The following is a 12,953-nucleotide window of genomic DNA, read 5'->3' as shown; positions in this document are numbered from 1 at the left end:
TGAGCTCATAGGTAGTCTGCGTGTTGACATTCCAAATTGCAAATTGGCACCGAAAAAATTTATTTGGCCGAGTAAGTTTCTGCTGCTTGCAAACTGCATGACTCAAATTTGTCTTTCTTTAACGTCTTCAACCCTGTTTAGGCACAAGGAGTCATTCATATGTCAGCATGTCCAAAGAACATGAATACGATGAGAATGTTGCTCTTAATATTAGCACGGAAAGACAAAGGTCTAACGGCAATTATATTTCTTTTACATTAGAGTCAAATAGTGAAGATGAAGAGAACAGCCATAGTACTCTACATAGGAATAAAAGTGATCAATCTGGATTTCATATTGGAAAGACTGGTGATGAAGATAAAGATGCTGAGGCTGAAGGTAGCTGCTGGTATAACCGCACCTGCTTTTCCTTCTTTACTTTTACCCCAGAGCTTTTGCAATCAAAGCCGAAAGATAATGACAACATAAAGGGGAATTGTAAAAAGTGTTTCCAGACATGCAGTGGACAAGTTCGATCAACAACCAACTGGATGAGGCATATCAAGGTAATGATGCTAACTTTCAATTTGCTGTAAGCTCATCTTGATCAATTTTAGAATTTATTCTTATTCTACTTTACAATTTTTTAAATATTTTAGAAGCACCCAGACTTATATGCTGATTATAAGAAGAAGAAAGAAAGAAAACAAGCTAGAGGTAGTGTGACTGTGTCATCCAAGGCGGTTGCTGCCAGAAAGGAAAGAGTAGCTGTTTGTCAATCTCTCCTGAATTTTCCGTCATCAAAGTCCCCATCTAAGCTATCTAAATTGGAACAGAGTAAAATTGATGCTTTGATTATGAACTTCATAATAACGAAAGCCCTTCCACTGAACACCGTAGATGATCCATCTTTCATTGCCCTTGTCAATGGCCTCAACCCAAGAGCTAATGTTATGGGTGCCAAAAAATTAAGGTCACTTATCGACAGTGTAACTTTCGAATAAAATTTCGAATAGAATAGCGAAAAAATCGTATTTGTATTCGTTATTCGTAAAATTAAAATTTTCTTTATTCGTATTCGTTGTTTTTATTCGTTGTAGCTCACAATTCATGAATTCGAATACAATTTCGAATAATTATCGAAATTTTATTCATTATTCGAAATTATTCGTTATTCTCGAGTAAAACCCCCTTTTTATTTGTTATTCGTATTCGTTTTACACCTTTTTCGTATTCGATTGCAAAATGAATAACATTTTTCTTTATTATACAGAACACTGCACTCAAGCTCTCGTGTTTGGTCGTTCGTTACAAAACAGCAAGTAATAACTCAGATGGATGTCGTTGATGGAGACCATTCAACAGAAGAGATTTATTGCACGGGCGAAGGGCTCGAGCATCAGCTACACGTCACGTCCGATGCAGTTGTTCACGTCATTGAATTTGACTTCAACCTAGGCGTCCTCCTCGTTGTTCCAGAGAGTTATTCACAACCATCGACAGATGAAGACGCGGAAAAAGGGATCATTTCATCAGGTTTGTGAGTACTTTGTACCTGTTTCGGAGTAAATCACCGATATGTGAAGAAAAGGGGGTACAATTCCTGTCATTTCGTGAAAATTCAGAACCTAGGACAAGGAGATGAAGAATTCTTCTGTTTGCGATTGCCGTAAGGTGTGTGCTGATTTGAAGTAGTGTTTTCTTTTCTTTTTTTCTTTTTTGTTGCCGCAAAATTCTTAAGTTTTTTTGTTGTCTTATTCCTGTATCTTTAACTCTAAATTCGTGATGGATTCTTTTCTCGATATCAATAAATGGATTTCATCCCACAAATGCTCTTGGTTGGTCAAAATTATTATTTCATTTCACTTTTAATTTTGCACTGCACATTTCACATTATTCAACACCTAGCTTATTTTTAATTGATGATGTTGTACAGTTTTTAAAGTTCAACGAGGTTTACCTAAAAGTGGCATCGACGTCAATCGCAGGGATAAAGCCGAATAAATACTTTATTCCACTTAATATTTGCATCGGTTACTTACATGCTGTATATTCATATAACTCTGATTTGTCTAATAAGTTATAACGACCGGGTAAAAAAATTCGTCAGGGGAAAAGCGGGAAAAGATTACTATGCTCGAACTGGAAATAGTTTTTGGTAAATTTGCTTCATCGATTTCAGTTTTCTGTTCAGGATCCTATAAGAAACAAATGATCAATTGCCTCCTCGAAACTACTCTCAAGACGAAGGGTATAATGCTCATCTTATAGCTCAAAAACTCCCCGCTTAGATTCTTTTTGGGCCTACGTGGTAGTGATGGAGAGCAAAGGGAATATGGGGAAAACCCGGTGGGTCCGATCCAAGGTCCGATCGAGGCTAGTCGAGTATTGAGTGTAAATTTATGACTAGTGGCAGCAGTGCTCATTGTGCTGTTCTGAATGAAACTCGCATCATGCTAGAAGGCTTAGCCGTGACAATCACAATTGTCAACAGTAAATTCCCCTATATTAAATACCGGTACCAATTTACAGAATACAGTTAAAACATAGGAAACGTGAATATTCCAGTCCAGATTCATGAACCACGCCCACTATTACGGTAGATTTATTTGAAAAGGGGACCACAGCATTATTTCAAGTAAAGAAAAAAGTTTAAAAAATAGCCGCCAAAACGCCACTGGGTGTCGACCTTCGAGATTTTATGTGGCGATTCAGTTTGAATTGTGCTTCGATTGATTTATAACTTCGCTTGACTGTGTTATGATAAAAGTTTGTTATCCGCATTGACAAAAATTAGTTTTGCTTTAGTTTTCAATTTCAAACCTGGCAATTTTTAAATAATCCGCCATTTCATTTTGTCTTGGGGAAACAAAATCGAAAACATTTACAGTTATACAGGTCTTTCATTTTTTAAATTTTACAGTAGGTTATTTCTGTATTGTAACAATTACAGTGCTGCGTGAATCTATAAAATCTTCTTTTATTTCAGATATTTTCTTTACAAAAAAACGGTGTGTACTATCGTGATGTAATAATCTAACGACATTGAATTTGATTGACTCTGATTTCTAAATCGACATTATTGGTGTGGACCAGTTTCAGGGAAACCATCTCTTCCGATGGCGAAAACTCGTACGATGCTACATCGAGAAGGAAGTTATAATCAGAATTTCAGCAACTGTTTCAATAATGTCGGTATAATTTTTGTATTATATATTTACTTACTCTTGCGACCTGTCATATTGCCACACAGTTGTTTCCCGCCAACATCAAGGTAGTTTGATTCACAATTAGTTTCATCGGTGATATCGAAATGAAAAAATTCCAATTGTAATCCACACATTCGACGGCTCCATCTGTAGAGTAAAATTGAAGGGTTCATGTTGAAAACTTTTACATAACAGTCGACTAGGCAGCAAAAGTTAAAATTATTAAGCACTAAAAAATAATAAATTAGAACAAATGTCAATATGTGGTGCACAGCACTTTTTGAAAAACTATTCCTCAGCTAAAGACAAAATTAGAACTATTTTCGGTTGAACGAATAAACACTTACCTTCGAATAACAAAATCGCATTCAGTTCTCTCTGAGCTTGACAACGCGCTGTATTTAAATGTGCTTTCCGAAGACCATATTGTTGAACTGCATTGCTTTCTCTGTATCTTTTCGCAGCTAATTGAGGAAGTGCTCAAGTTCCACAAAAATTTTTGCTGTTGCGTAATACGAAATGGTAAATATATTGGCTGACCGTCGACATGGAATCTGACATCAACTAATCAACGGAAAAATACATTTTCATTTATTTATTTGTTTGTTTCAAAATGTTCCAAAGGACTTACTTTTCATGTTGTTCAATTGCTGACCACAAAAGTGCCTGTTGTCAACCTCGATGTAATTCTCACTACAATTTATCGAGGGTGTAATGTAAAATTCCTTAAAATGGAGTTGAACGCCACAGGCGTCTACAGATCGGAAAAATCAAAAGCGAATAATAAAAATTAGTGTGAAGCATTACAACATTATTATTAGAATTATTCGATCAATTCAATCTTATTCGAAACAAAAACAATTCTAAAAAAAGCCATGGAGCGAAAATGATCGTCGCTTGACCTAAAAAATAGCTAATTTTATATCTGTAAAATTCTTACCTTCTTCTTGATTTATGATGTACACACACTCTTGATTTTGCCGCGATTCTATCTCAGTCGAGTTGACAACCTCGTTAGGTAAAAGAGGAATTTTACAAGACGAATCTTCAACTCTGATTGGGAGCGCTGTTATCTCCGTCACAGTCGTAGTGCAATCGGTAAGCTGGACGACCTGAATAGAAAAGCCTTGCGCTTCATTGTCGACCGAATCAGAGTGAAAGACAATCGAAACTTGGGAGCTCAAAAATGGAATTTTTCCTGTTCGGGATAAATTGGAAATTTTCAATCATTAAAATACTGATAGTCCATCGAAAAGCGATCCTTTACGAGGTTATAAATAAAGGAGGAAAAATCACTCATACTGCTCGTTTGTCCCGACAAATCTCCACAAAATCGGTAGTTTTCTATTTCTAGATAATCTTCTTCGCAAATGGTGTTAATCGTTCCAGGAAGCGAGAAGAAAATAAATTTTAGTTGAAGCCCGCAGACATCCTAGAAATACACAATAGGCCCTATATATCAGCATTCACTTTCTATTGCAATACTACACGATTATCGTCACTTATTTTATATACTTGCGATCTTCGGATGACATTGTAGTTACAGTCCTGACCAGGCAAGTAGAGAAGAGGGAATTGCGGAGAAATGATCAGGAAGCTGGATTCGCTGAAGATTTTCGTTTGACAAAGATAACTCGAAGGTGAAGTAGACGGAGCCGGAGCTAAATAAGAAATAATTTCCTGATTATAACATTATATTTTTTTAGAGCTTTAAATTTATTCTAAAGATTTTTCTATAAAATTATACTTTAGAGGACCATAAATATACAAAAATTAATTTTCTTAAATAATAAATCGTCTACTTGGGTACGCAACAAGGACAAAAAAAAAAATCAAACAAAAATTTTTAATTAGTTCAGCATCTTATATCGTTAACCGTTGATCTTTTGTATCGCAAACTTTTAAATATTAAGTAAATGAAAGAATGAAATGAACTCACGAGCAGTTTTAACTTGTCGATCAATTTGAACAACGCTTAATTTAAAGCCTGTTTGTTGGACGGCTCCATCCGAGTGGAAACGAATTTCAAATGGATCGGCTCCCACGAACGGCACTCGTAAAACCAATCCAGTTTGGACGCCGCAGTATCTCTCGGCGCTGATTTCCAAATAATCGTTGGAGCAATCTGTGCTGTTTTGCAAGTCGAAGGCTATAAAGGAAATGAGTAGTTGCTCAATAACCTGTAACAAAATACATGATTAACGGTTAGCCTACATTTATTCAATGTTAGGTTTCGGTGATTTCCTATAAATAGAAATTACGATCTTACTGGTGACAATTTGACGACCGTGTAGATGCAATCGAGATTCTTCAAGTAAGGCAACGGATAGTTAACGCTTGTGACTGTGTTCTCTAGTTCGCTAAAGACACGATCACAAGTGACACCTGGTGGTGTTGTGTTGGGAGGTTCGGTAGTTGAAAATTCTTCGCATGCCATCATCCTATATCGCCCATCAAATCCCCGGAAGCTTCCATTTGAATCAGTTACAAACTGCAGGCTGATGGACGATCCCGAGACGAAAGTGATCCTCACTATTAAAATAAACAAATAAAAAAAAATAAATAATAAACGTCAAAATTTAAGCGCTAAATAATTAATAGAAAAATTTGTTACGTCTTTGATCCGTCAACGAGGTACCGCAATACCGATTGCCACCGATGATCAGAGCGTCTTTGAAGCACCCTTTGCTTTCTTCCAAGTAAAAATCCTGAAAATGCAGTTCGAGTACGCAGAAGCTTTTGTTGGGCGGTACAAATCTATGGCGAAGAGAAGAAGTCTAATTAGATACTTTCAGTTAACATCAAAAATAAGTCTCGCCGTCCAAAATACCTCAGTTCACATGAAAGATTGGGCCCGTAATTTTCTGGATAGTTGGTTGATTGAAATTGGCCTTGCGGTGTAGTCAATGTAAGGTCGCACAAAGTGGATGATGGTGTGGTAGAGGTAGGCGTGAATGTTGGCACAGGTGGAATAATGGGCGGCTGAGGGGGGTACGTTGGTGGAGGATATGGTGGATGAGGTCTTGGCGTGTTTGGGATGGACGGGACTTTATTGAGCAACGGCGTTAAAGGAGTTTCTATTTTTGGGCGTTTAACCACATCGGTCGGTGGCAATAAAGGACCAGATGGTCCAGTAGGATGGGCTGGGCGTGGAAACGGCGGTGTTACGTGAGTTCGCAATGGAGGAATCGGCGGATTCGCCACATAGCGAATTTGAGGCGGAATGGGTTGACAAGGAAGTTGTCGGCCGACGATGTAGAATCCATGAAACTGAAGGAAGGAATCTGAACGAAACTCGATCACGAAATCCTGATCCTTATGGAGATAGTTGAGCGAAATGATGACTGAAAATTGTAATAGTGTCAAATTTTAATCGAATGAAGTTTCTATCGCCATAGAAGCCAAAGTAATCTCATACCTTTACGTGGGCGATGAAATCCACAATACTTGCGATCGCCGATGAGAAGCCAGTCCTTGGAACAATCCACAGTGGGTTCCAAGTAAAAATCGCGAAAATCCAACTCCAACGAACAAACATTGAACGCCTTTTTGATGACGTAGCGGCAGAAGGTATTTTCACGGTAGGGTTGCGGATAAAACGGACTTTTCAAGTAAAACAAAAGGCTCGGAATGATGACGTTGTTACACGAAAACTGGGGGAAGTTGCTGGAGATTGGATAGCCAAACGGTGGAATATTTTGATTACTAATTGGCCTGTGGGACGATTTCGGTGGACTTTGACTACTATAGTATTTTTCTTTCTTGTTGACGGGATAGGTTTGAGCTTTAAACGATCGAAAGGGGTCAGCGTGCGCTGAACGTCCCCATTCGAAGCGCGGGTCTACAAAACGTGAGCTGACGGAATGACCCCGTTCACCATATCCCGTATGACTATTTTCGCTTTTGTTTCTCCATTCCTCGACGTCTAGGGTTGAGCGCCCATCTACAGACAATCAAATGTTTTCGTATAGGTCAAACAACCGGAATTCTAAGTTTCGTTCGCCGTCCTATTTTACAGGCATTGACTCTATTATCAAACTCATTATTCACACACTGCTGCTACTACACTCGATGTTGTTTTTACGGAAAGGTTAATGTTATTAACTGATAAATAGTTGCGCAGAAAATGTTGGATGCATAACATGCGCTTGTACAAAGTCGAAATATAATGAATGACATGTAAAACAAATTTGCTGTGCATAAAATTTCTTACAAATCAAAATAATGATAATAAAAAGAATCAAAAGCTGTTTTAACTTACGCCCAATCGAGTGAAGCTGAACGAGCCGCTGTGGGAGAACGAAAACAAGAAAAATGAACAACTGATGTTGAGAGCACAAAATCATTGCTTTGTACTACACTAACGTTCAAAGAAAGACTGCAATATCCTTTAGAGAGCAGGCCGAATTTGAATGAAATCTTTGTTGTACCCGCAAGGCAATTCTCCGGTTCCAACACATATATCCAGGCTCCACCCAGGGTTTCCATCCGGGTTCCATTATTAGGACTTGACGATTTTTATTTGTTCGTTTCAGCTTTTTTTTTCCACGATTTAAAATAAAGACCCTTCCGGCCGAAATTATCCACGCTCAGTCTTGTTTACCGCGGAAGTTTGAGGGAAATCTTTCTTAGGCGTTGACGTCTTTTAGGAAGTGGGCGTTCAAATATTCATCATGCACAGTGACCCATTAACATATCTTCATTGTTATTTTTTAAAGTTCACTGAATAGAAAGTCCTCACCAGATTGGAATAGTGGTACCAGGCCTGTACAAAGCTGTACATATTTGCATAACATGTATGGAGACCGGAAACTGGAAAGTAATTTTTTGAAACGCGCTTCTACATTAAACGAAGACTAAACGCAGGAAGGCTAATTTATTATAACAACTTAGTATTTCATTTTCGCCAAACGTAATGGAAGCAACTTACATGTTATCAGCACATCCATTTATCTCTTGGCAGGATTATTGGGCCCCAAACACCAAGTCGTGTTCCCGTTCGTTGAAAAGTTGTGGCATCATATCTCCGTTAACGGTTTTCACTTTTTCGTGTTGTGATAATCAGTTAGGTTAGGCGTGTAAAATTACATGGCGTTGAATCCCGAATTTTCTTCGTAAAAAGTTCATTACGTACTTGTTTTGGGTAAAATGCTGGGGACGTGTGCGTAAATACGGAATGTAGGGTGGTAAAGTGCGAGATTGAGGTGAGCAGTTGACGCCATCGGGAGCATCTTTATGGGAGTTTTTAGTTTTTGGATTTTATTGTGGTTTTCCTAAATATCTCACATAACCCATACTAAAATTTCAAGCTGTAGAAAAAAAAAGAGGTCGCAGTCTATTTGTCGACTAAAATCACGATGGAATGCTAAAATCAGGTTCTAACCAATAAACTAGTATTTTGATCAACCTATGTGCTAAAGGTGATGCATCAAATATTTGATTTGTTTCTTGTGTTTAGTTTTACAAAACAAAAATTAGTTAAGATTAAAGTAAAATACCTTAAACAAGAAGCGTTTTCTTGCATTACACAAGATTGACTACTAGATTTCTTTTTATTGATACTCGAAATGATTTGGACATTTATGTCAAAAACAAATTTTTTATAGTAATATAAACACTCACCAAACAAACATGCTAAAGGTGTAGCACAATTAACTAATACAGAATTTCCCCTTCAGTTAATGTGGAATGTGTGCTTAGTCTAGACGGATGTTCTTGTGAATGGCTGGCTTAATCTCATAGACATAGCTCATGATCTGCTGAATTACAAGTTCTTTATTAGAAGCCATGCATCGATTGATGACATCTAATTTCATCTTCATATCTTTATCAATCTTTGCTGCAACGTCATCTCGAGATCCCAAATGCTGTGATGACAATAAAACAATGTTGTATTACAAATAAATTCATGTCTGAAATTCAGCTTTACCTTGGATTCAAATTCTTTGAATTGCTTTTCTCTCTCTAAACGGTATGCTTCAATTTCAGATTGGGCTTCCTCTTTTGCTTGCTTCAGTCTACGTGCTTTCCCTAATAGCAAATAAAATTTGATAAGAGAGAAACGAGACAGATGATTCTGAAAAGCTTCTTTACTTTGAGAGGACACAAAGTAATAAAACAAACTTAAGGGAATAAGAATATACTAAATTCTTAGGAATAAATCTAATATGTATGAAAAATTACTAAATTATCTTCCTATAACAATACCAATCAATCAAATTTAAAAACAAACAAACAAACTGACTAAAAAGATTTGTAAAAACATTGAAACATGGTAACACAAAGATGTTGAGCACAGATAAATTATCTTTTTCTAATTTGATGAAATTAAATTTTTCTGCTTTGCCTATGAGTGACCTTAAAAAGGATTTCAATAGTTTACTTGGAAAAGGTTATCAAACTTGAGTTAATCAAAAGTTAACTAGTACTACATATACAATTGAAATTTTACTCACTTTTTCTGGCTTCAGCCACTTTGTCTGCAGCTTTTTTTTCAGCAGCCAACAGCTGTTGAATACCTTGAGTTTGGCTAGCCATGATCCAACTTACAATGTGAAAAACGAAAAGATGACAGAAGAATAGACTTGATCTTCTGACAGAAACGTATCTCTGAGACAACCCAAGATCTTGTGACTTCCTGTCATATGACTGCTGGAGCCACAGCAAACTTTGTATGAAGGCCTGAAACTCCCTATCTTGCCTGTGCTATTGCCGCACCTACCTAGATCTTCTGCCCTGCGGTTTTTTATATAGTTAAAGCAAACTATCAGATTTTTCCATGAGCTTTATAATAGTATTATATTGTTTTAAAATAGTATAAGAAACCTAATAATTACTAGTCAGTAAAGTCAAATAAATAAAAACGATAAAAAATTTAAACGTAGTAGCGTCCAGTCCAGCTAGGTTTTTAGCAAATTTGGGTGCAGCGGTGAGAACACCAAGCGGGTGTGTTCATAAATCCGACCCCTCGCTTCGCTCGCGAGTTTCCCTCTAGGTCCAACCTTTTTCTGATTTTTTTTTCCTACTTAACTTAAATTGTTTTCGTAATAAAGCCCCTTGGGCGCCTTCGGAATTTAGAGTTAGTTAAAATTTTAGATGTAAGTTTGTAATTTAAGATGTGGGTGGGATTGTTTGACATAACGTTAAAAAAGGCCACTCTATTTTAACCGATTCTTACTATGGCTTTTTGAGGGGTTTGATATTTACTTAATGTAGCGCCATCTGTTATCAGATCTGGGAAAATCACAGCCGTCAAAAAGTAAATGGCCGCTACTCACTTTTTAAATGCATTGAAAAGGTTAACAGAATCACATAGTTTCTTTTTTTAGGCTCAGAAACGTCTAATAAGCTCTATACCTAACTTTGTCATGGGTTATAATTTAAAACTTTACCTTAAAAATACCCTAAATCGTGTTTTTCGGATTTCCTCGATTCTGATTGGTCGAGAAAATTCCCAATAAAGACTTTCGGGGTGCCTCTCTCAGCAGACTACTTTAACTTGTGCTGCATTAAAGGCCCCTAAACCTTCGGTAATTTAGTAAACTGAATTCCTCAGGGATAAGTTATTATTAAAAATATTATATTCTTATGCTTTATTACGTTTTTATTTCCTTCTCTTTTTTTCTAGTAATATACCTAGTTATTGATTCTTATGGGTTTAATCCTTTATCAGCTTTAAACCATATCAGTTTATCCAATGGAGCAGTTACACATCCTGCGTTGCGCATTCTCTGCAAATGCCAAAATCTCATTTGTGTCCAAGTTGTTCTGTGTCGCCTACAGGGTCTTATGGGAAAACCAACTTCTCCTCGGTAAAAACATTGCTTTCTTATCTATGACTCTGATTTCCCCCCTTTTCTTCCTAACAGTGAATACTTTATTCATTTCTCTATTACCTAATTTTTATTTCGAGCCCCAATTCAATCTTGTTAATTTCTAATTAATTTTTGTTTGCGACTGGTGTCTCCTGTAGAAGACGTTTCTAGACGGTACCAGACGTTTCTAGACAGAATCGTCCACGCTACGAACGAAATTCTTCTGCTAACAAAAAAGTTGTTGTCGTCCAGTGTTGTCGATAATAGAAATTTTTTAGATTATCTGAAATCAGAAATATCGATCGCGATATTCTGATATAGTTATCTGAATCGGGAAGAATATCAAAACCAACGCCACCAAGTGGCGAATATTATAAATTTTTTGAATGAATTTTTATAAAAATAATAAGAAGCCGTGGTTTTCTTCAGTTTTCATTTAAATTTAATTGCTCGGAACATATTAAAAAAAGTCAACTAAATCAAAGGCAAACGAAAAGGTATTATAAATTCCAATAATCGAGGACAAAACAAGAATAAATCAGGCATTTTTATGAAGAAAAAGAAGCATGTCAATGTTGTCACGGGACAAACGACTTCTTTCTTCTGTAAGCAAATTGCCGGTATCAGAAAAAAGTTGCTCAGACTTCACAGACGTTGCTGGGATATATAAATACGCCTTTACAACATGCAGCATTGAATGTAACGATCCCTCTCTGTGTCTAACCCACCACCATTTTAGCGGGTCTTCTTTCCATTCATTCAAAGGAAAAGCTAGATATTCATCAAGGACGACGATGTGACTCACCGAAGTCTGAACTTGGTTTCTAGCCCCACTTCTTGCGTCATTCTTGTAAGCTACAAGTTTGTTGTGATAGTTACTTATTGAGGCTTCATTTGTCGACGTAGAATTTGGGGCTCCATTGGTTGGACAACGAAGTTGTGATGCCAATTCTCTATTTCTTAAATCTTCCCTATTTTTCAATTCTGTGCGCACTTGTCGTTGCGCAGTGGCTAGTCCAGATGTGAGGTAATTCGGCAAATTCTTGAATCTGCGAAAAAAATTATTAGATTACTAAATCTTTATATATTTCATTTTGTAATAGGTCGAGGATAGGTCGAGGAAGGTGGAAACAACAAATTTCATTTCTCTCTCAGTGTTATAAAGCTCTCTCCCAAATTGAGTTTCAAGTCGTTCAGTAAATTGATTGGCCACGGGTTGAATTCCGTGGAAATGAGACCGGAGGGTTTTGCTTGAATGATTTGTACACAGGGAATAACTTTTGATAAAGAGGGGTAGAATTGCGAACTGTGGTCCACCGTTGCCTCTTCAAATGGAGACAGGATATCAATTTCTCCTGTAATGGTGTCCCAATCAAATTCTTCTAAAAGAAGGTCGTCTCGTCTAAGAATTCTTAGTCTATCCGTAACTGGCTGTTTAAGTTGCAATAGGCTGCGAAGCATTTTAAGGGTGCAATTCCATCTCGTAGCACACTCCTGTTGCATTTTGTGTTTGAATAAGTTTTCGCATAACCTGGTCAAGGTGGCCGTAACCCCAGTACTTGAATGAAAAAATGATACTATCGTGCGGCAGCGTTCTAAAATTTGCATGAAAGCGACATTTTTTTCGATAGCTCATTTGACAGCTAAGCTTAGAGTATGGGAAAAGCATGGAATCCGAATCCAGCCACAGTCAGTAACGGCCTTTTTTATGTTTGCCGCATTATCCGTGACTACGCCGACAATTTTATTTCGGATTCCCCAGCGATCTACTATAGAAAATAATTCGTCAAAAAATTCGTCGGAAATTATGGCTTGAATAATACCTTTTGTGCTTAATCAGTACAATCACTAACCGTAGAGACTCTTCATTTTCATTTTGTGATTGATGTAGTGTGCCGTGACTGTGAGGTAGCTGAAATTATTCAACGATGTCCAACAATCGGTGGTCAGG

General features: G+C 37.1%; 3 protein-coding genes across 4 annotated transcripts; 1 reads left to right on the top strand and 2 right to left on the bottom strand.

Moving 5' to 3' along the window:
- On the top strand, positions 1-1,809 carry LOC124200736. The gene is made up of 4 exons (XM_046597042.1): positions 1-71; positions 142-545; positions 639-816; positions 1,253-1,809. Exons 2-4 carry the CDS (start codon positions 168-170, stop codon positions 1,303-1,305), a joined length of 609 nt encoding a protein of 202 aa, XP_046452998.1. The 5' UTR covers positions 1-71; positions 142-167; the 3' UTR covers positions 1,306-1,809.
- Positions 1,810-2,990: 1,181 nt separating this feature from the next.
- LOC124200732 (cubilin-like) lies at positions 2,991-8,567 on the bottom strand. Of its 2 annotated transcripts, XM_046597040.1 has the most exons (16): positions 8,119-8,567; positions 7,930-8,044; positions 7,554-7,830; positions 7,450-7,477; positions 6,607-7,131; positions 6,019-6,532; positions 5,803-5,945; positions 5,458-5,720; positions 5,128-5,368; positions 4,704-4,849; positions 4,491-4,620; positions 4,129-4,386; positions 3,820-3,942; positions 3,536-3,752; positions 3,205-3,335; positions 2,991-3,119 (listed from the first exon to the last, which is right to left on the bottom strand). In XM_046597040.1, the coding sequence occupies exons 3-16, from the start codon at positions 7,674-7,676 to the stop codon at positions 3,016-3,018; spliced, it is 2,946 nt and encodes a 981-aa protein (XP_046452996.1). In that variant the 5' UTR covers positions 7,677-7,830; positions 7,930-8,044; positions 8,119-8,567; the 3' UTR covers positions 2,991-3,015. The 2 variants fall into 2 exon arrangements, with proteins under 2 accessions (XP_046452996.1, XP_046452995.1); XM_046597039.1 differs by having other exon boundaries at positions 7,554-8,044.
- Positions 8,568-8,721: 154 nt separating this feature from the next.
- On the bottom strand, positions 8,722-10,095 carry LOC124200734 (V-type proton ATPase subunit G-like). Its single transcript, XM_046597041.1, has 3 exons — positions 9,644-10,095; positions 9,118-9,218; positions 8,722-9,055 (listed from the first exon to the last, which is right to left on the bottom strand). The coding sequence occupies exons 1-3, from the start codon at positions 9,723-9,725 to the stop codon at positions 8,885-8,887; spliced, it is 354 nt and encodes a 117-aa protein (XP_046452997.1). The 5' UTR covers positions 9,726-10,095; the 3' UTR covers positions 8,722-8,884.
- Positions 10,096-12,953: the final 2,858 nt, after the last annotated feature.

This window comes from Daphnia pulex, chromosome 8 (genome assembly GCF_021134715.1).
Source record: "Daphnia pulex isolate KAP4 chromosome 8, ASM2113471v1".
NCBI lineage: Eukaryota > Metazoa > Arthropoda > Branchiopoda > Diplostraca > Daphniidae > Daphnia > Daphnia pulex.
This window is presented reverse-complemented; position numbering and strand designations above follow the sequence as displayed.